The sequence below is a fragment of the Pristiophorus japonicus genome, chromosome 7, assembly GCF_044704955.1.
Source record: "Pristiophorus japonicus isolate sPriJap1 chromosome 7, sPriJap1.hap1, whole genome shotgun sequence".
Taxonomy (NCBI): domain Eukaryota; kingdom Metazoa; phylum Chordata; class Chondrichthyes; family Pristiophoridae; genus Pristiophorus; species Pristiophorus japonicus.
In genome coordinates, this window is record NC_091983.1 from 156,016,756 (window position 1) to 156,040,901 (window position 24,146).

The following is a 24,146-nucleotide window of genomic DNA, read 5'->3' on the forward strand; positions in this document are numbered from 1 at the left end:
GATTCCCCCATAGGAGACAATCCGAATGGATGGACATTTCATCTTTGCGTCAGTAAAATGGCTGAATTTCATCTTGCATTTCTCCAGGAACCGCCGACCAGCTCCCGTTAAGGACGTAGCTTTTTACTAGTGATAGCACAGGATCCTGGCTAGTCCAGGTCCTGATCCGGCGAGCCGTGACGGGTGACCCCTTGCTCTCAAAAGCATCCATTACAAGAAGCAAGTCTGCAGGTTGCGCCATTTCCATCCCAGTGGTGGGCAATGGTAGCCAACTAAGGGCATCAGCACAATTCTCAGTGCCTGGTCTGTGGCGGATTATATAGTCATACGCAGATAACGTTAGTGCCCATCTTTGGATGCGGGACGAAGCATTGATATTAATACCTTTGCTTTCTGAGAACAGCGAAATGAGCGGTTTGTGGTCGATTTCGAGCTCGAACCGGAGTCCAAATAGGTATTGGTGCATTTTCTTAACCCTGAATACGCATGCTAACGCTTCTTTCTCAACCATACTGTAAGCTCTTTCAGCCTTAGATAAACTTCTGGACGCATATGCAATCTTGCCTGACACATTAGCTTGCTGTAGCACACAACCGACTCTGTACGAAGATGCATCACAAGCTAGTGCTAAACGTTTACACGAGTCATACAATACAAATAACTTGTTAGAGCATAGCATGTTTCTGGCCTTGTTAAAGGCTGTCTCTTGAAATTTACCCCAAACCCAGTTGTCACCCTTGCGTAGCAATAAATGTAAGGCTTCCAGCAAAGTGCTCAACCTCGGTAGAAAGTTACCAAAATAGGTCAGGATTCTCCATGTTCCTCTGGAAGATGGCCACAGCCGAGCGAATTCCAAAAGCGCATCTGTGGTATATGAACAGTCCTTTGTGCGTGTTGATGCACATCAATTTTTTCGAAGATTCAGCCAGCTCCTGTGTCATGTAAGCAGAGGTTTGATCCAGCTTGGTGAACGACTTCCCCCCTGCTAGCATTGCAAACAGGTCATCTGCTTTGGATAGTGGGTACTGGTCCTGTAACGAGACTTGATTGATCGTTACCTTGTAGTCCCTGCAGATTCTGACCGTCCCATCGCTTTTCAACACCGGAACAATTGGACTGGCCCACTCATTGAACTCGACTGGCGATATGATCCCCTCTTGTTGAAGTCTGTCCAGCTCAATCTCGACTTTCTCTCGCATCATATATGGAACTGCTCAGGCCTTGTGATGAACGAGCCGTGCATCAGGGACTAGATGGATCTGCACTTTGGCACCTGTGAAGTTGCCGATGCCTGGCTCAAATAGCGATGGAAATTTGCTTAGCACTTGAGCGCATGAGGCGTCATCCACCGAAGCGCTTTGATGTCGTCCCAGTTCTATCAGATCTTTCCTAGCCAACTTCTGCCGAACAGCATTGGGCCATCGCCTGGTACAATTCACAGTGATAAATGATGCACAACTCCAGCATACAATACCTTCACTACTGCACTGCCAATGACTGGTATGAGCTCTTTGGCATAAGTGCGCAGCTTTGTATGAATCGGGCTTAGTTTTGGCCTTTGTTCCTTGTTGTCCCACAGTTCCTCAAAAGCCTTCTGGCTCATAATTGACTGACTCGCCCCCGTGTCCAATTCCATGGAAACTGGAATTCCACTTAATTTGACTTTCAACATTATCGGAGGGCTTTTGGTGGTGAAGGTGTGAACCCCATACACTTCCTCTTCAGCCTCGGGTTGAGTTGTCTCTCTTACTCGTTCAATGTGATCCGTGCCGGATCAGTCATCTTCTGCCGACTCTGCCACGTGGTGAGTCACAGCACGTTTGCACATTCGCTGGAGGTGCCCCATTGTACCGCAGCCTTTGCACATGTAGTGCTTGAATCGACATTGATGGGCCCGATGATTACAGCCGCAGCGCCAACATGGTGTTAATGGATTCGCATTCACGCCTCACAGCTTACTCTGAGTCATCCTAGGTCTGGCCTCTGCAGGCGTGTAGGCCCTGCCATGTACAGTTCTGCCTGCTGAAGGCATTATTTTATGCACAGTACTTGCCGGTGAGCTTCGATGCTGCAAAGATATCTGTTTAGTGTTATCGTTCGTGGACATGAAACCCTGGGCTATCGTGATGGCCTTGCTCAGATCGAGGGATTCGATAGACAGCAGTTTGCGAAGAATGACCTCGTGGCCGATTTCAAGCACGAAAATGTCCCGCAACATTTCACCCAAAAATCCAGCAAATACGCACGGTCCTGCAAGGCATCTTAGGTTGGTGACATATAAGATCATCAGAACATAAGAATTAGGAACAGGAGTAGGCCATCTAGCCCCTCGAGCCTGCTCCGCAATTCAAAAAGATCATGGCTGATCTGGCCGTGGACTCAGCTCCACTTACCCGCCCGCTCCCCGTAACCCTTAATTCCTTTATTGGTTAAAAATCTATCTACCCCCTCCAGGGATGGCTCACTGCCCTCGGGAGCAACGAAAATTCCCCCGGCAGGCTCTTCACTGCTGGGGACTCCCGTATCTTCTGGGGGCTTTGGGTTGTACAAAGGTTCCACCCGAAACCACTCGCAGCTAATACTCTCACAGCGTTTCCCCTGTTCTTCTAGAGACCACTCACTACTGGGACCCGCTGGGACCTGCTGCCACCCCCTCTCCTGCAGGCTCTGGGCTGTCTGCACCGAAGGCTAGGCTAGCCCCAACAGGCTCCTCACTGTTGGTGGCCCCTTCCTCTGGTACAACCCCTTCCCCGTCAGGAGACCTTGGCTGCGGGGTCACGTCCAGTGACTGGCTGCCTGCCCTGCACGGCCCTTTTCCCCTAGTATCTCTCGGGAAAGTAAAACAGGCTGCTAGGGACGGTGGCACCCTTGGCTGCGGAGTCCAAGCAGATCTCCTAACGGGTGGAGGTGAGTCCTCGTCCCATATGTAAGGTGGGAATCCCCCTTTCTGTGTGTCCCAAATCTGTGGGTAGTTTGTACCTGTGAAGCAACTCACTGTTTTTCTGGCCCTCGGAGCAATGGTGCGATACCTGGCCATTAAGATGCTCTCCTTCGGCATGAGGTGTTCCCGAACCAGCATGCACAACTCTGAATATGTCTTCTCCATTGCTTTCGTCGGTGCTAGCAGATTTTTGATGAGGCCATATATTGTGGACCCACAAACGGTGAGGAGAATCATCCTGCGCTTGACCACAGTCTCTTCTATATCCAGCTCGTTGGTCACGAAGTACTTTTCAAGACGCTCAACAAAGGCTTCCCAATCATCACCCTCAGCAAATCTCTCAAGAATACCAATGGCTGCCATAACCAAATGAAAGTTCATGATCTGTTATTCGTCGCCAATTGTTATGTTCAGAATAACTTCACAAGACTGTATGCTGTAAGCTCAAACTGTTGTGATCTTGGTCTCTTTAATGTAGCTCCAGAGTGAGGAAGCGGCATGGTAGGCTGCATTTTATACCTGCTTGCCCGGGGTATGCAGGTGACCCTTGGGTCTCCCACAGGTGCGCCCTCTGGTGGCACGTCTTACATAGTAGTAAAGTTTACATACATAACAGTATTTCCCATAGGGAAGAAGAAAATTGGTTGGCTTGTTTACCCGTCTGCTCTTGCACCTCCGAGCATTCTCTATCTGTAGAAGGATACTGGCCTAATGAGAAGGATGACATTATGAAAGAGAAACAATGTATGATGCTGGAGGGCTAAAGAAAAAGGGTAAAACAATTAAAAAATTGGTGCAACAGCAGAATATGTAGGAATGAGAAAATGGGTTTGAGCATGCTACAAGACTGTAACACAATAGAGGATCTCTGATGATGTCACAAAATGTAAGAATAGAGAGGGTTATGGTCATGGGGACCCTCATTGTCTTATAACTTGTGAAAGAGTCCTAGGCATCAATTGCTTTTTGTACTGTTTTGTTTTTAGCCAATTCAGTCTGGTGAGCTTTCCTGAGATTTTCATTTCAAGGTCATAACTCACCAAATCCAAGATGCTTGGAAGCTACCCAGTAGAAAATGATCAGGTACAGCAAGTGATCAGGAAGGCCAATGGAATCTTGGCCTTTATTGCAAAGGGGATGGAGTATAAAAGCAGGGAAGTCTTGCTACAATTATACAGGCTATTGGTGAGGCCATACCTGGAATACTGCATGCAGTTTTGGTGTCCATATTTACGAAAGGGTATACTTGCTTTGGAGGCAGTTCAGAGAAGGTTCACAAGATTGATTCCAGAGATGAGAGGGTTGACTTTTGAGGAATGGTTGAGTAGGTTGGGTCTCTACTTATTGGAATTCAGAAGAATGAGAGCTGATCTTATCGAAACGTATCAGATTATGAGGGGGCTTGATAAGGTGGATGCAGAGAGGATGTTTCCACTGATAGGGAAGACTAGAACTAGAGGGCATAATAGAATAAGGGGCCGCCCATTTAAAACTGAGATGAGGAGAAATTTCTTCTCTCAGAGGGTTGTGGATCTGTGGAATTCGCTGCCTCAGAGAGCTGTGGAAGCTGGGACATTGAATACATTTAAGACAGAAATAGACAGTTTCTTAAACGATAAGGGAATAAGGGGTTATGGGGAGCGGGCAGGGAAGTGGATCTGAGTCCATGATTGGATCAGCCATGATCGTATTAAATGGCGGAGCAGCTCGAGGGGCTGTATGGCCTACTCCTGCTCATATTTATTATGTTCCTATGTTCTTAAAACTGGACATAAGCCACATTAACCCCCAAAAGATTAATGAATGTTGTCGTTTCTTATATTGCAGGCAAATCTGTAAGGAATTTCAGGACCTATTAAGCCAGGACAGATCACCCCTGGGATCCTCGAGACCAACTCCGATTCTAGACCTCGACATCCAGAGACATTTAACACATTTTAGGTATTTATTTCTCTTATCATATTTAATACTGAACTGACAATTGAAATTCTTCGTACTTGATATTGTATCAAAAACAGACAGTTACTCGGCTCTTGATATAAACACTGATTTATATCATATTTTACCATCTGGTGTTTAAAATACATTGCATTCATTACAGTCGTTTTATTATGAAATCATTGGGAAGAAAAACACACTCTCACCAATGTTCTCTCTAATTTGTTCCCTCTAATGTTCCCTTTAAGCTGCACAGCCCATTCAAAATTCTGCGCATGCACGGTTTTTCTATTAAATAGCGGGTGAGCCGGCTAGCGCAGGAGTTTCAATGCATTGCGTGGCCATGCAGCTTAAAGGGAAAATTGATCTCACTGAAGTGGAGCAAGCAGACCTGGAGATTAGTGGCCCGGGAAAAGTCGTGAGCATCGGGGAAGCCAAAGCTAGCGGTTTACCTGAGCAAGGTGTCTGCATATTATTTGTAGCCCTTCGTTCACCTCAGCTAATACTCAGAAAGCTTCACAACTTCGAGCTACATTCTCAAGACTGTTACCTGCTAATGTCCAGCCTCTCAGTGACACCCTAGCTCTTGGCCCTTTTCTCTTTCCTTTAGTAACTTCTCAGTACCTAGACACTGCAGAAGAACACACCTCGCAGGAGGAAAATCCTCCTGAGGATGCACCATCATGCACTCTATCCCTCCCAAACACCAGCACAAACATTAGCACTCTGTGTGGGTTAGATAATGATCCAGAGGTGTTTACATATGGTGAATCACCCAGCATAAGTGAGCAGTAAGAGATACTGATAGCAGTGGCAGCCCAGGCAACAGCTTGCCAGAGGGCGAGGTTCTCTCCCAGCTCTGCTGAGCGGGACAGAGATGAAGGTTTTAGATGCCCAGCAATATGAAGACAACTACTTGCCTCTCATAAGCAGTTATACTCGGTATTGGAAGGGCTGCTGAGGTGTTTCAACACTATGGCTGAACGTACGGAGGAGTCTGCTTCCAGCCTGTATGATGTCATCTTCCATGGCATCTCCAGGGACACCACAGCCAGACCTTCACAAGGGTAGCTCAAACCACTGCCATGTAAGCTCTGGGTTCCACCCTGGAGAGATTGGTGGACCAAATAGAGAGGGAGTCACTCATCTTCTGAAATCTCCTCTCCCACAGATCAGTGGAAGTCTTGAGCCCCAGCCCCAAGGGAGTGGTAGTGGCCTCTCTCAGAATGTCAGCATGTCTGCTCCTTCACCACCAACCCTCAAGCAAATGGTGCCAGCAACTCAGCTGGGCCAGACTGATCCGGCAGTTGCCAAGGTGCAGCAGTCTGAAGCCGGGCCCTCAGAGATCACTGGCCAAGAGATCTCAAGGGTCTCCATGTGAGAAACAACAAGCTTCTCCCAGCATTGCTGAGGCCACTGGGGGAGAACCTTGTGGGAGTACTGGAGTTAGTAGGTCAAAAGGCACTATGCGTTGACACTGTCCCTTTTATTCCATGCTGAGTGTAAGGCAATTATTGTGCTGGAAATTAAATGCATCACATTATTCACATTTGGCACTTTAGTCTGTAGTGTTGTTTTAGAGCAGCTTCTGAATCTGCATTATCAGTATATCATAGATATCGAAGCTGGCTGAATGATTTTAATGTTCTTTAATATATATAGGCATATAAATAGTAAAAGGGTAGCAAGAGGAGGGGTGGGGCTGATAAGGGACCAAAAAGGAGAGCTATGAAAGGAGGCAGAGAGGTAATAAATGAGTACTTTGTATCTGTTTTCACCAAAGAAGAGGGAGGATGCTGCCATAGACATAGTGAAGGAGGAGGTAGTGGAGGCACTTGATAGGATAAAAATTGATAAAGAAGCGATATTAGGAAGGCTGGCTGTACTTAAAGTCGATAAATCACCAAAAGCGTATGGGATGCATCCTAGGATGCTGAGGGAATTGAGGACGGAAATCGTGGCCATAATATTACAATCCTCCATAGATACGGGATGGTGCCAGAGGACTAGAGAATTGAAAATGTTACACCATTGTTCAAAAATGGGTGTAAAGATAAATCCAGCAACTACAGGCCAGTCAGCTTAACCTCGGTAGTGAGGAAGCTTTTAAAAACGGTAATCAGGGACAAAAGTAACAGTCAGTTGAATAGAGGTGGATTAATTAAGGAAAGCCAGCACAGATTTGTTAAAGGCAAATCTTGTTTAACCAACTTGATCGAGTTTTTTGATGAGGTAACAGGGAGGGTTGATGAGGGTAATGTGGTTGACGTAGTGTACATGGATTTGCAAAAGGCGCTCGACAAAGTGCCACATAATAGGTTTGCCAGAAAAATTGAAGCCCATGGAATAAAAGGGACAGTGGCAGCCTGGATACAAAATTGGTCAAGTGACAAAAAACAGACATTAGTGGTGAACGGTTCTTTTTTGGACTGGAGGAAGGTATACAGTGTTGTTTCTTAGGGGTCGGTTCTAGGACCACTGCTTTTCTTGATATATATTAATGACTTGGACAGGGTATACAGGGCACAATTTCAACATTTGCAGATGACACAAAATTTGGACGTATAGTGAACAGTGAGGAGGAGAGTGATAGACTTCGGGAATTCATAGACATAGGAGAAATGGGCGGACATGTGGCAGATGAAATTTAACGCAGAGAAGTGTGAAGTGATGCATTTAGGTAGAAAAACTGAGGAGAGGACATATAAACTAAATGGTACAATCCTAAAGGGGGTGCACGAACAGAGAGACATGCGAGTATGTGTCCATAAATCATTGAAGGTGGCAGGGCAGGTTGAGAAAGCAGTTAAAAAGGCTTCCAGGATCCCCGGCTTCATAAATAGAGGTACAGAGTACAAAAGTGTGGAAATTATGATGAACCTGTATAAAAAACTGGAGTACTGAGTCCAATTCTGTGCATCATACTTTAGGAAGGATGTGAAGGCCTTAGAAAAGGTGTAGAAAAGATTTACGAGAATGATTCCATGAATGAGGGACTTCAGTTATGTTGATAGACTGGAGAAGCTGGGGCAGAAAAGATTGAGAGGAGATTTGATAGAGGTGTTCAAAATCATGAGGGGTCTGGACAGAGCAGATAGAGAGAAGCTGTTCCCATTGGCAGAAGAGTCGAGAACCAGAGGACACAGATTTAAGGAGATTGACAAAAAAAACAAAGATGACGTAAGAAAAAACTTTTTTACAAAGCGAGTGGTTAAGAACTGGAATGCACTGCCTGAAAAGGTGATGGAGGCAGACTCAGTGTTATCTTTAAAAAGGGAGTTGGATAAGTATCTGAAGGAGAAAAATTGCAGGGCTACAGGGAAAGGACAGGGGAGTGAGACTAACTGAAAGTCGCCACAGGCTCAACGAGCCGAATGGCCTTCTTCCGTGCTGTAACCATTATATGATTCTATAATACGGGATCAAGAGGGTGGTGTAGGATGTAAAAAGAGCTGTTAATGCAGAGGAGCTTTGGGTAACTTTTCAGGGCAGGAGAATGAGCAAGTCAGTGAAATATCTGAGCAATTAACATCCTGCACATCTCTTTCTGCATGATGGTGTGGTGGCTCTCCTTCTGCTGCTTCCTCGCTTTCCCCTTGGTCTGCCTCACCAATGGTGAATTCTACTGTTGTGCTTCCTTCAATTGAAGGGCTCCCTGTATGGTGAGGTTGTTCAGGATGCAGCACACCATGATGCTGCGGGAGACGCTTTCTGGAGCATATTATAGGAAGCCCCTGACATATTGAGACATCTGAACCTCTGCTTCAGCAACCCCATGGTGTGCTCAATAATCATCCTGGTGGTCCCCTGGCTTTTGTTGCTCAGGAGTGTTGGGGTTGCAGAGGGGTGTCATGAGTAATGTGTGTAGGGGCTTGCACATCATGTCCGCGCCGGCTTACAAAGAACTATCCAGCCTAATCATTCTTTTTAGCTCTTGATCCGTAGCCTTGTATGTTACGGCACTTCAAGTGAACATTCAAGTACTCTTTAAATGTGCTGAGGGTTTCTGCCTCTACAAACCTTTCATGCAGTGAGTTCCAGACCCCCACCACCGTCTGGGTAAAAATTTCCCCTCAAATCCCCTCTAAACCTCCTACCAATTATTTTAAATCTATGCCCCCTGGTTGTTGACTCGTCTGTTAAGGGAAATAGGTCCTTCCTATCCACTCTATCTAGGCCCCTCATAATTTTATACAATAAAGTCTCCACTCAGCCTCTTCTGTTCCTAAGAAAACAAACCCAGCCTATCCAATCTTTCCTCATAGCTAAAATTCTCCAGTCCAGGCAACATCCTAGTAAATCTCTTCTGTGCCCTCTCCAGTGATGTGGTGACCAGAACTGCACACAGTACTCTCGCTGTGGCCTAACTAGTGTTTTATACAGTTCAAGCATAACCTCCTTGCTCTTGTATTCTATGCCTCAGCTCTAAAGGCAAGTATTCCGTATGTCTTCTTAACGACCTTATCTACCTGGCCTGCTACCTTCAGGGATCTGTGGACATGAACTCCAAGGTCGCTCTGTTCCTCTACACTTCTCAGTGTCCTACCGTTTACTGTGTATTCCCTTGCCTTGTTTACCCTCCCCAAACGCATTACCTCACACTTCTCCGGATTAAATTCCATTTACCACTATTCTGCCCACCTGACCAGTTCATTGATATCTTCCTGCAGTCTACAGCTTTCTTCTTCAATATCAATCACACAGCCAGTGTTTGCATCATCTGCAAACTTCCCACTATATTCAAGTCTAAATCATTGATGTATACCACTAAAAGCAAGGGACCTAGTACTGAGCCCTGCGGAACCCCACTGGAAACAGCCTTCCAGTCATAAAAACACCCATCAACTATTACCCTTTGCTTCCTACCTCTGAGTCAATTTTGGATCCAATTTGCCACTTTGCCTTTGATCCCACATGCTTTTACTTTCCTGACCAGTCTGCCATGTGGGACCTGATCAAAAGCCTTGCTAAAATCCATATACATCAAATGCACTACCCTCATCGACCCTCCTTGTTACCTCCTCAAAAAATTCAATCAAGTTAGTCAGACACAACCTTCCCTCAACAAATCCATGCTGACTGTCCTTGATTAATCTGTGTCTAAATGAAGATTTATCTTGTCCCTTCGAATTTCTTCCAATAATTTTCCCAGGATTAGGCTGACTGGCCTGCAATTACTCAGTCTATCACTTTCTCACATTTTAAACAAAGGTACAATGTTAGCAGTCCTGCAGTCCTCCGGAACAACACCTGTAGCCAGAGAGGATTGGAAAATGATGGTCAGAGCCTCTGCTATTTCCTCTTTTGTTTCTCTTAACAGCCTGGGATACATTTCACCCAGGCCTGGGGATTTATCCATTTTCAAAGCTGCTAAACCCCTTAATACTTCCTCTCTCACTATGTTTATTTCACCTAATATTTCACACTTCACATCCCTGATTGCAATGTCTTCATCACTCCTCTGTTGTGAAAACAGACGCAAAGTTTTCATTAAGAACTATACCCATGTCTTCCGCCTCCATACACAGATTACCTTCATGTTCTCCAATAGCCTCTTACTCTTAATGTATTTATAAAACTTCCAACATTTTTTCATGCTCTCTCTTTGCTTTCCTAATTTCCTTTTTAATTTCACCTCTACACTTTCTATACTCCTCTAGGGCTTTGGCAGTATTGAGCATTGGGTATCTGTCATAAGCCTTCCTTTTTTCTTTATCATACCCTGTATGCCCCTTGACATTCAATTGGCTCTAAATGTGTTAGTCCCACCCTTTTTCTTTAAGAAAACATACTTGCTCTGAACCCTCAGGATTTCCTCCTTGAATGCCTCCCACTGATTTATCTGCTTTGTTCATTGTTCTCAGGTCTCAGCTTAGTAAAATTGGCATTACCCCAGTTGAGAACTTTTATTCCTGGTCTATCTTTATCCTTTTCCATAACTACCCTAAATCTAACTGAATTATGATCACTAGCACCAAAGTGCTCTCCCACTTTCACCTGCCCAGCTTCATTCCCTAAAACTAAGTCCAGAACGCCCCCTCCCTTGTTGGGCTTGCTACATACTGTCTAAAAATGTTATCCTGAATGCATTTTAGGAATTCTTCACCCTCTATACCTTTCACACTAATTCTATCCCAGTTAATATTAGGGTATTTGAAATCCTCTACTATTTCTGCCCTATAGTTTTTGCACTTCTCAGAAATTTGTCTGCATATTTGCTCTTCTCTCTCCCTCTGACAGTTTAGGGTTCTATCGTACATTCCCAGCAGTGTGATCGCCCCTGTTTTGTTCTTCAATTCAACCCATATGGCCTCATTTGATGATCCTTCTAACATATCATCCCTCCTCATAGCAGTAATTGTTTCTTTAATTAATACTTCAACCCCCCTCCTTTTTAATTCCCCTCTCTATCGTGTCTGAAAACCCTGTAATCTGGAATATTGAGCTGCCATACATGCCTTTCTTTCAACATGTCTCAGTAATAGCTCTAATATCATACTTCCAAGTGTCTATCTGTGCTCTCAGCTCATCTGCCTAAATCCCTAGATTCCTTGCATTAAAGTATACATCATTTAGCACTGCCAAACTCACTTGTCTATTTTCTAGCCTTTGCTTCCTCTGTCTTCCAAATTCACTTTCTAATTTTCTGTTTTCTAATTCCAGCTTTGGTTCTCTCCCTTCTGAATTTACTCTCAGGTTCCCTTCACCCTGCATTTAAACCCTCCCCAATAGCACTAGCAACCCCCCTCGTGAGGATATTGGTCCTGGCTCTGCTGAGGAGTAAACCATCCAGCTGGTACAGGTCCCCCCACACCGAGAAACTCCCAATGCCTCAGGAATCTAATGCCCTCCCTCCTGCACCATCTCTCCAGCCATGCATTCATCTGCTCTATCTTCCTGTTTCTGAATTCTATCGATTTCTGTGTTGAATATACACAAAGACTGAGCCTCTACAGCCCTCTGAGGTAGAGATTTCCAAAGATTCACAACCCTCTGAATGAAGAAGTTTCTCCTCATGAGTCCTAAATGGCTGACCCCTTATTCTGAGATTGTGACCCCTGCTTCTAGACTCCCCAACCAGAGGAAACATCCTCCCTGCATCTACCCTGTCAAGCCCTGTAAGAATTTTTATGTTTCAATGAGATCACCTCTCATTCTTCTAAACTCTAGAGAATATAGGCATAGTCTACTCAACCTCTTCTCATAGGACAATCCCCCTATCCCAGGAATCAGTCTTGTGAACCTTCGTTGCACTCCCTCGATGGCAAGTATATCCTTCCTTAGTTAAGGAGCACAAAACTGTACACAATATTCCAGGTGCCGTCTCACCAGGGCCCGATATAATTGCAATGATATCTTTACTCTTGTACTCAAATCCTCTTGTAATAAAGGCCAACATACCATTTGCTTTCTTAATTGCTTGTTGTACCTGCATGTTAACTTTCAGTAATTCGTGTACAAGGACACCCAGGTCCCTCTGAACACCAACATTTCCCAAACTCTCACCATTTAAAAAATACTCTGCTTTTCTATTTTTCTTACCAAAGTGGATAACTTCACATTTCTCCCCATTATATTCCATTTGCCATGTTCTTGCCCACTCACTTAGCCTGTCTATATCCCCTTGAAGCCTCTTTGTATCCTCCTCACAACTTACATTCCCATCTAGCTTTTTATCATCAGCAAACTTGGATATATTACATTTGGTCCCCTCATCCAAATCATTGATATAGATTGTGAATAGCAACGGCTCAAGCACTGAGCCTTGCGGCACCCCACTAGTTACAGCCTGCCAACCCGAAAATGACCCGTTTATTCCACTCTCTGTTTTCTGTCCATTAACCAATCCTGCTAGTATATTACCCCCCCAATCCCATGAGCCATTGGAGGGAGCAGCGTGCGGCGGCCCGGCCTGGAAATCAGCGCGGTCCCGGCCTGCAAGACCATCAGCAGGCCGGGGCCATTGGAGGGAACAGCACGTGCTGCTGCAGGAGGGCGACGGCTACAAAGCCAGGTCGCTGATTGCAGTGCATGCATGCACAGCAGGAGGGGCGAAGGAGTGCAAGAGTCCGTAGAGGGAAGTGACCGGGGCCCAGGAGAGGCATGAATCTGGGGCCCAGAAGAGGCGAGGGCCCAGGGGCAGCACGGACTAGCCCCCAATGCGATATGTGGGTGCACTCGGTCTGTACAGCAGAGCTTGTCTCCAATTAGTCTTGGGTAATCCTTGTCACTGGACCTAGACCTAGTTCTGTCAAGCCCGTGTGGTGGCTGGTGTGCAACAGCCACCACACCTTTAAAAAAATCCAAGCACAGACATCTTCCACCCTTCACGATGTAGTTCGGGATCTGGAATATTAGGTCCTTCATTGAAACACCCATGAACTCATCCCTTTTTGGCGTGGAAGCAAGTCATCCTCACTTCGAGGGACTGCCTATGATGATAATTCCCATGAGCCCTAATTTTGTTTAATAACTTCTTGTGTGGCACCTTATCGAATGCCTTTTGAAAATCCAAATACTCCACATCCACTGGTTCCCCCTTATCTATTCTACTAGTTACAACTTCAAAAATCTCTAACAGATTTGTCAAACATGATTTCCCTTTCATAAATCCGTGTTGACTCTGCCCAATCCTATTATTCTGTTCTAAGTACTCTATTACTGTGGGCTAGAGTTTCCTCTCAAATCGCCCATTTACCGCCCAGTTACCGTGCAGAAATACAAGTTTCATCAAAAATTTACACACATTTACCGCCTAGATATCACCCGGCGGTAAATTCCACAGTCATTACCGCCGGGCGTATTCAATACTGTCCGCCCATATATTACTGCCCAAAATGGAAGTTTCATCATTAAGATCCATTTACCATCGGACCTTAATACCGTCCTGAAAAAGCAGGTCTTACTGGATCTTAAGTGGATCTTAAGTGGGTGGTATGGACACAGATCTGACAGGTTTGTTTGATATTACATAGATATTTATAATTCTCCACAGTTTGATGTATTTTTAAATGGATTGTAGTATTTTCTAGTGTTAGGCAATAATATAAATGGTCTAATAAAGCCTTATTTACTCCTTTACTCTCTTTCACTCACTAGTCTCACTCACATTAGACTCACACACCCCCCCAGTCTCTCTTACCCCACCAGTCTCTCTCACTTCCCAGTCTCTCTCACCCTTACAGTCTCTCTCACCTCCCCAGTCTCTCTCACCCCCCAGTCTCTCTCACCCCCAGTCTCTCTCACCTCCCAGTCTCTTCCCCCCCAATCAATCTCACCTCCCAGTCTGTCTCCCCCCGCATTCCCCCCCCCCACAGCGATCTCTCTCCTCCCCCCACAGCAATCTCACTCTCTTCCCCCCCCCACCACAGCGATCTCTCCCCCCCACCGCCCCAACAGCGATCTCACTCTCCTCCCCCCCCACAGCGATCTCAGGCTGGCAGTCTCTAGCCTCATGCCGGTGCCTCCCGGGAGGGGCTTGACAACCGCGCGTGCGTGCGCACAACTTGGGAGCCGAAAATTCCTGAGTCGATAGGCCTCCTCTACAACACACCACCCGCTCCACTTCGCTCCCGCACGGCTTCACCACCGCCATTATGGAGCACCCGAAAACCGCGGGAGCGCGCACCAGTGGCATTCCGGTCATTGAAAAAGATGCAACCGGCGGAACACCACTAAGGATTGGGCGGGGGCGATTTAAAAGGAAAATCAAGCCGCATGTCCTTAATAATAGCAATTTCCCTATGACTGATGTCAGGCTAACTGATCTGTAGTTGCCCGTTTTCTCTCTTCCTCCTTTCTTAAATAGGGTTTGATTAGCTAGTTTCTAATCTGTGGGAACCGGTCTGGAATCTATGAAATTTTGGAGGATGACAACCCATGTATCCACTATCTCGATAGCCACCTCTTTCAAAACCCTAGGATGTAGGCCATCAGGTCCAAGGGATTTATTGGCTTTCAGTTCCATTAACTTCTCCAGTACTATTTTTTTACTAATACTAATTTCCTTCAGTTCCTCACTTTCTCTTGATCCTTGATTCTTCATTATTTCCAGGAGGTTTTTTGTGTCTTCTTCCGTGAAGACAGACACAAAGTATTTTTGTTTAATTTCTCTGCCATTTCCTTATTCCCCATTATAATTTCACCTGTCTTAGCCTGCAAGGGACCCACATTTACTTTCACTAATCTTTTACTTTTTATATACCTAGAGAAGCTTTTACCATCTGTTTTTATGTCTATCGCTAGTTTACTCTCATATTCTATTTTTACTTTCTTTATCAATTTCTTGGTCCTCCTTTGCTGAATTCTAAAATTCTCCCAATCCTCAAGCTTACTGTTCTTTTTGGCAACATTATAAGCCTCTTCCTTTGTTCTAATACTATCTTTAACTTTTCTTGTTAGCCACGGTTGGACCACTTTTCCTGTGAGGTTTTTGTGCCTTAAAGGAATGTATGCTTGTTGTAAATTATGTATTAATTCTTTAAATGCTTGTCCACCATCATACCTTTTAATGTAGTTTCCAATCTACCTTAGCCAACTCACCCCTCATATCTACGCAATTTGCTTTGTTTAGGTTTAAGACCCTAGTTTCAGATTAACTAAATCACTTTCAAACTCAATAAAAAATTCTATCATGTTATGGTCACTCTTCCCAAAAGGCACCTTTACTACAAGGTTATTAATTAACCCTTTTTCATTTCACAATACTAGATCTAAAATAGCCTATTCCCTAGTTGGTTCCTCAACAACCTTCCTAATGCCTGCCCCCAAGCCACGGGCTACCTACCATCAAGGCAACATCTTGCCATAGGCAATTAGGATCAGACAGTAGTGCCTGGTCTCCAGTCATCTTGGACCCCCTTGCCACTGGACCAAGACTTTGCTCAGCTAAACCCATGTGGTGGCCGGTGCACATTAAAGGAATTCACACACAGGCATCTTCCACTCCGTTAACATGAAGTTCAGGACCTGGAATGTCAGGACCCTCATGGACAACTCCAACAGCGACAGGCCAGAACGCCGCACTGCCATAGTTGCCCGGGACCTTAGCTGCTTTGACATCGACATCGTCATCCTAAGTGAAACCCGGCGGGCAGGGGAAGGTCAGCTCAAGTAACAAGGTGGAGGTGACATCTTTGTCTGGAAAGGAAAACCAGAGGAAGAACGCCACCTTCACAGAGTCAGCTTCGACACCAAAAATGAGCTGGTTGACCGCCTCAAAGACTCCCCCTGCAGGGTTAACGAATGCCTCAAGACTCTTCGACTCACCCTATCCTGGAACCAATGCGCCACAGTGCATATACACTCGATGCAACGGATGAGACCAAAGAGGGTTTTTATTCCAACCTCGAGACAACCTTATCCCATGTCCCCACGGGTGACAAACCAATCCTCCTAGGTGACTTCAATGCCAGGGTCTGCAAAGACAGCCCTCTGGGGAAGCATGATTGGCAGAGAGGGCGTAGGGAAAGCCAACTCCACCGGTACCCTACTCCTGACAAAATGTCTAGAACATGAACTTCTCATCACCAACACCCTGTTCCGCCAGAGGGACAAATACAAGGCATCATGGCAACACCCTCATTCCAAACACTGGCATCTGCTCGACGATGTCATTGTCCGAGCCAGGGATTGCAAGGATGTGTGCATCACCTGCGCCATGGCAGGAGCTGACGACGGCTGGATGGACCACCACCGAATCCGATCCATCATCGACATTAACATAGCCCCAAAGTGGAGGGGGCAGAAGAAGCAGTGCCTCAAAAAAGTAAATGCCATGTCACTTAAAGAACGAGCTAAGAGAGCCCGATACAGCCAGCGCCTCACAGCTAACCTGGCGTGCCTTGATGACCCTGAGATGCTGAATGTCCTCCAGGCCTCCATAACCAGTGCCTTGGTCACTCAACCAGAAAACACCAGGAGTGGATTGATGAGAATGATCAGGAGATCCAAGAAATAATAGATCGCAAGCGCAGAGCATTTCTAAGCCTCAAGCAACAACCCAACTCGGGAGCAGCAAAGCAATTTACAGGCGGCTCAAGGCTGAGGTCCAACAAAAAACCTGGGACCTAAAGAACAGGTGGTGGATGGAGAAAGCACAGGAGATACAACACCTGGCCGACAGCCATGATGTGCAAGGATTCTTCATCGCAGTCAAGGCCACCTACGGTCCAAAATCCCAAGGCCCCGCCCCACTGCTAGCCAAGAACGGGAAACACTCATCAATGATACCAAGGCAGTCAGGGCCCGCTGGAAGGAGCACTTCGAAGATCTGCTCAACCGAGACTCTGCCTTTGACTCGAGTGTTCTCGACTCCATCCCGCAGTATGTGACCTGCCACCACCTCAGTGAGACCCTAACGCTGCAGGAGGTAGGAAAAGCCACAAGGCAGCTCATGAATAACAAGGATATGGGAGCAGATGGAATCCCTGCTGAGGCGCTAAAGTACAAGAACATAAGAACATAAGAATTAGGAACAGGAGTAGGCCATCTAGCTCCTCGAGCCTGCTCCGCCATTCAACAAGATCATGGCTGATCTGGCCGTGGACTCAGCTTCACTTACCCATCCGCTTTCCGTAACCCTTCATTCCCTTATTGGTTAAAAATCTATCTATCTGTGATTTGAATACATTCAATGAGCTAGCCTCAACTGCTTCCTTGGGCAGAGAATTCCACAGATTCACAACCCTCTGGGAGAAGAAATTCCTTCTCAACTCGGTTTTAAATTGGCTCCCCCGTATTCTGAGGCTGTGCCCCCTAGTTCTAGTATCCCCGACCAGTGGAAACAACCTCTCTGCCTCGATCTTGTCTATCCCTTTCATTATTTTAAATGTTTCTATAAGATCACCCCTCATCCTTCTGAACTCCAATGAGTAAAGACCCAGTCTGCTCAATCTATCATCATAAGGTAACCCTCTCATCTCTGGAATCAGCCGAGTGAATCGTCTCTGTACCCCCTCCAAAGCTAGTATATCCTTCCTTAAGTAAGGTGACCAAAACTGCACGCAGTACTCCAGGTGCGGCCTCACCAATACCCTATACAGTTACAGCAGGACCTCCCTGCTTTTGTACTCCATCCCTCTCGCAATGAAGGCCAACATTCCATTCGCCTTCCTGATTACCTGCTGCACCTGCAAACTAACTTTTTGGGATTCATGCACAAGGACCCCCAGGTCCCTCTGCACCGCAGCATGTTGTAATTTCTCCCCATTCAAATAATATTCCCTTTTACTGTTTTTTTTTCCAAGGTGGATGATCTCACATTTTCCGACATTGTATTCCATCTGCCAAACCTTAGCCCATTCACTTAACCTATCTAAATCTCTTTGCAGCCTCTCTGTGTCCTCTACACAACCCGCTTTCCCATTAATCTTTGTGTCATCTGCAAATTTTGTTACACTACACCCTGTCCCCTCTTCCAGGTCATCTATGTATATTGTAAACAGTTGTGGTCCCAGCACCGATCCCTGTGGCACACCACTAACCACCGATTTCCAACCCGAAAAGGACCCATTTATTCCGACCCTCTGCTTTCTGTTAGCCAGCCAATTCTCGATCCATGCTAATACATTTCCTCTGACTCCACGTACCTTTATCTTCTGCAGTTTCCTTTTGAATGGCACCTTATCGAATGCCTTTTGGAAATCTAAATACATCACATCCATCGTTACACCTCTATCCACCATGCTCGTTATATCCTCAAAGAATTCCAGTAAATTAGTTAAACATGATTTCCCCTTCATGAATCCATGTTGCGTCTGCTTGATTGCACTATTCCTATTTAGATGTCCCGCTATTTCTTCCTTAATGATAGCTTCAAGCATTTTCCCCACTACAGATGTTAAACTAACCGGCCTATAGTTACCTGCCTTTTGTCTGCCCCCTTTTTTAAACAGAGGCGTTACATTAGCTGTTTTCCAATCGGCTGGTACCTCCCCAGAGTCCAGAGATTTTTGGTAGATTATAACGAATGCATCTGCTATAACTTCCGCCATCTCTTTTAATACCCTGGGATGCATTTCATCCGGACCATGGGACTTGTCTACCTTGAGTCCCATTAGCCTATCCAGCACTACTCCCCTAGTGATAGTGATTATCTCAAGGTCCTCCCTTCCCACATTCCCGTGACCAGCAATTTTTGGCATGGTTTTTGTATCTTTCACTGTGAAGACCGAAGCAAAATAATTGTTTAAGGTCTCAGCCATTTCCACATTTCCCATTATTAAATTCCCCTTCTCATCTTCTAAGGGACCAACATTTACTTTAGTCACGTTTTATATATCAGTAAAAGCTTTTACTATCTGTTTTTATGTTTTGCACAAGTTTACTTTCGTAATCTATCTTTCCTTTCTTTATTGCTTTCTTCGTTATTCTTTGCTGTCGTTTAAAATTTTCCCAATCTTCTAGTTTCCCACTAACCTTGGCCACCTTATACGCATTGGTTTTTAATTTGATACTCTCCCTTATTTCCTTGGTTATCCACGGCTGGTTATCCCTTCTCTTATCGCCCTTCTTTTTCACTGGAATATATTTTTGTTGAGCACTATGAAAGAGCTCCTTAAAAGTCCTCCACTGTTCCTCAATTGTGCCACTGTTTAGCCTGTGTTTCCAGTCTACTTTAGCCAACTCTGCCCCCATTCCACTGTAGTCCCCTTTGTTTAAGCATAGTATGCTCATTTGAGACACTACTTCCTCACCCTCAATCTGTATTACAAATTCAACCATACTGTGATCACTCATTCCGAGAGGATCTTTCACTAGGAGATCGTTTATTATTCCTGTCTCATTACACAGGACCAGATCTAAGATAGCTTGCTCCCTTGTAGGTTCTGTAACATACTGTTCTAAGAAACAATCCCGTATGCATTCTATGAATTCCTCCTCAAGGCTACCCCGTGCGATTTGATTTACCAATCGATATGTAGGTTAAAATCCCCCATGATTACTGCCGTTCCTTTTTCACATGCCTCCATTATTCCCTTGATTATTGCCTGCCCCAACATGAAGTTATTATCTGGGGGCCTATAAACTATGCCCACCAGTGACTTTTTCCCCTTACTATCTCTAATCTCCACCTACAATGATTCAACATTTTGTTCATTAGAGCCAATATCGTCTCTCACAACTGCCCTGATATCATCCTTTATTAACAGAACTACCCCACCTCCTTTCCCTTCTTGTCTATCTTTCCGAATTGTCAGATACCCCTGTATATATAATTCCAGTCTTGGCCCCCCTGCAACCATGTTTCTGTAATGGCCACCAAATCATACCCATTTGTAATGATTTGTGCCGTCAACTCATTTACTTTATTTCGAATGCTGCGTGTGTTTAGGTAGAGTTTTTTAATACTAATTTTTAAAACATGATTTTTAGTTTTGACTCCTCCTGCAGCCCCTTTATATTCATACATATTGTCCCTTCCTGTCACCTTGTGGTTTACACTTACACCAATGCTACTCTGCTCTGTTGCCTCCTGCCTTTTGCATTCTTTCTTGGGGTCCTGTTCATCTGAGCTCTCACCCACTCTAACTAGCTCAGAGCCCTCTCCTGGGTTCCGAATACTCCTCGCATTGAGGCACCGAGCTTTCATGCTTGCCTTTTTATTTCACTTTGACCCTTTAGAATTTTGACAGAGAGGCGCTGTTGCCGCAGATACATGGCCTCATCTCTCTCATCTGGAGGGAGGACAGCATGCCTGGAGATCTCAGAGATGCAGTGATCATGACCATCTTTAAAAAAGGGGACGTCTGACTGAGGCAATTACAGGGGAATCTCCCTGCTATCAGCCACTGGAAAAGTTGTCGCTAGAGTCCTCCTCAACTGTCTTCTCCCTGTGGCCGAGGAGCTCCTCCCGGAGTCACAGTGCGGATTTCGTCCCCTACGGGGCACAACGGACATGATCTTTGCAGCATGACAGCTGCAGGAAAAATGCAGGGAGCAGCCCCAGCCCTTATACATGGACTTTTTCGACCTTACAAAGGCCTTTGACACTGTCAACTGCGAGGGTCTATGGAGCGTCCTCCTCCGTTTTGGATGCCTCCAAAAATTTGTCAACATCCTTCGCCTGCTCCATGACGACATGCAGGCCATGATCCTTACCAACGGATCCATTACAGACCCAATCCACGTCCGGAACGGGGTCAAACAGGTCTGCGTCATCGCTCCAACCCTCTTCTCAATCTTCCTCGCTGCCATGCTCCACCTCACAGTCAACAAGCTCCCCGCTGGAGTGGAACTAATCTACAGAACCAGTGGGAAGCTGTTTAACCTTTGCCGCATCCAGGCCAGGTCCAAGATCACCCCAACCTCTGTTATAGTGCTATAGTACACGGACGATGCCTGCGTCTGCACACAGACAGAGGCTGAACTCCAGGACATAGTCGACGTATTTACTGAGGCGTACGAAAGGATGGGCCTTACGCTAAACATCCGTAAGACAAAGGTCCTCCACCAGCCTGTTCTCGCCACACAGCACTGCCCCCCCAGTCATCAAGATCCACGGCGCGGCCCTTGACAACGTGGACCATTTCCCATACCTCGGGAGCCTCTGATCAACAAAAGCAGACATTGATGAGGAGATTCAACACCGCCTCCAGTGCGCCAGTGCAGCCTTCGGCCGCCTGAGGAAAAGACTTTTCAAAGACCAGCCCCTCAAATCCACCACCAAGCTCAACGTCTACAGGGCTGTAGTAAGATCTGCCCTCCTGTATGGCTCAGAGGCATGGACCATGTACAGTAGACATCTCAAGTCGCTGGAGATATATCACAAATGGTGTCTCCGCAAGATCCTAAAAATCCCCTGGGAGGACAGACGCACCAACATCAGTGTCCTCATCCAGGCTAACATCCCCAGCATTGAAGCACCGACCACTCTTGATCAGCTCCGCTGGGCAAGCCTCATAGTTTGCATGCCAGACACGAGACTCCCAAAGCAAGTGTTTTATGTGGAGCTCCTTCATGGCAAACGAGCCAAAGGTGGGCAGCGGAAATGTTACAAGGACATCTTCAAAGCCTCCATGATAAAGTGCGACATCCCCATTAATACCTAGGAGTCTCTGGCCAAAGACCACCCTAAGTGGAGAAAGTGCATCCGGGAGCGCGCAGAGCACTTCGACTCTCAATGCCGAGAGCATGCAAAAATCAAGCGCAGGCAGCGGAAAGAGCGCGCGGCAAACCAGTCCCATCCACCCCTTCCCTCAATGACTATCTGTCCCACCTGTGACAGAGACTGTGGCTCTCGTATTGGACTGTTCAGTCACCAAAGAACTCACTTCAGGAGTGGAAGCAGGTCTTCCTCAATCCCGAGGAACTGCCTATGATGATGATGAGTTGGTTCCTCAACATACTGATTTAGAAAACCATCTTGTATACTTTCCATGAATTCGTCCTCCGCCATATTACTGCATATTTGGTTTGCCCAGCCTATATGTAGATTAAAGTCCCCCTTGATTACTGTACAGGTGCAGCGTCCCGAATCCGGAACCCTCGCACTGAGGCTGTTCCGGATTCCGCGTTTTTCCGGACTTTGGAATGTTTTTCTGATGTCACGAATCCAGAAACACCCGAGCCCAGGTTCAGGTATTTCCGGATTTCGGAACATCAGAAAGGAGGTTGCTTGCTGATGAGGTGTTAGGGTCACCGGCCCCGTCGATGAGGTCATCGGGCGGGGCCCCACCACCAAGGAGTTGTTCGGGTGGCCCCCACTGCTGAGGAAGTGTTCGGGCGGGACCCGCCGCCGAGGAGGAGCTGTTCGGGCGGGACCCGCCGCCGAGGAGGAAGTGTTCGGGCGGGACCCGCCGCCGAGGAGGAGCTGTTCGGGCGGGACCCGCCGCCGAGGAGGAAGTGTTCGGGCGGGACCCGCCGCCGAGGAGGAGCTGTTCGGGCGGGACCCGCCGCCGAGGAGGAAGTGTTCGGGCGGGACCCGCCGCCGAGGAGGAGCTGTTCGGGCGGGACCCGCCGCCGAGGAGGAAGTGTTCGGGCGGGACCCGCCGCCGAGGAGGAAGTGTTCGGGTGGGCCCGCCGCCGAGGAGGAAGTGTTCGGGTGATCCCGCCGAGGAGGAGGAAGTGTTCGGGTGATCCCGCCGAGGAGGAGGAAGTGTTCGGGTGGGCCCGCCGCCGAGGAGGAAGTGTTCGGGTGATCCCGCCGAGGAGGAGGAAGTGTTCGGGTGATCCCGCCGAGGAGGAGGAAGTGTTCGGGTGGGCCCGCCGCCGAGGAGGAAGTGTTCGGGTGGGCCTGCCGCCGAGGAGGAAGTGTTCGGGTGAGCCCGCCGAGGAGGAGCTGTTTGGGTGGGCCCCGCTGCCAAGGAGGAAGTGTTCGGGCAGGCCCGCCGAAGAGGAAATGTTCGGGCAGACCCGCCGAGGAGGAGCTGTTCAGGCGGGCCCTGTTGCGGAGAAGGTGTTCGGGCGGGCTGGCAAGGAGGCCCCGAGGTAAGGGCAGTGGTGGCGAGGTGAGGCCCGAGGTCAGGCAGCGGCGGCGGTGAGGCGAGGCCCGAGCCTGGGCAGCGGCGGGACCTCGAGCTCGGCAGGGTCGCCGGGTCTGGATTCCGGAACAATTTACGGATTCCGGAGGACCCTGCCACCAATCGGTCTGGAGTCCGGATTCCAGAACATTCAGGATTCCGGAACTCCGAATTTTGGATGCTGCACCTGTATTAGCCTTGTTACATGCACCTCTAGTAAGTAAGGCAGAAAGTCTCAGAAAGAAGCAACCTAGAATTTGGAAACTGTCCTGAAGATGAGTGTCCTTTCAAATACTGCTTCAGCGAATCTGAGAGATCAATCCAGCTAGGTTTAACTGACAGGTTGAGCTATGGGCGAGACTTCTTCAATTTCAAGTTAAAAGGGCATCGGGGCCCTAATTGAGTCATGGAAACCCAATTTTCATGTATTCATGAGGCCCCTGCCTGCCCCTGGCGGGCACTTTGGATAACTCAAAAACCGTGCAATTAAGAATACGGTGGGCGGGAGCACATTGGGAACACACCAGTAAGTACTCTAGCAGGAATTTAACCACCCACCCACCCGCCCGCCTTATTCCCGTCTGGCACAGCAGATTAATATTGGTCTACCTTTGTGGTAAGATGCAGCACCATATGGCTGATGTCTTGATGTTCCAATGATATGTGTCATCATCATAGGCAGTCCCTCGGAATCGAGGAAGACTTGCTTCCACTCCTAAAGTGAGTCCTTTGGTGGTTGAGCAGTCCAATGCGAGAGCCACAGACCCTGTCACAGGTGGGACAGACATTCGTCGGGGGAAGTGGGG

General features: G+C 47.0%; 1 protein-coding gene across 1 annotated transcript in view; it reads left to right on the forward strand.

The window, feature by feature from the left end:
• tfap2d (transcription factor AP-2 delta (activating enhancer binding protein 2 delta)) overlaps window positions 1-24,146 on the forward strand; it is a 113,692-nt gene that overhangs the window by 79,578 nt on the left and 9,968 nt on the right. The window contains exon 7 of the mRNA XM_070885434.1: window positions 4,769-4,882. Within this exon, the coding sequence (XP_070741535.1) occupies window positions 4,769-4,882 (114 nt within the window). The remainder of the gene's footprint in view (window positions 1-4,768; window positions 4,883-24,146) is intronic.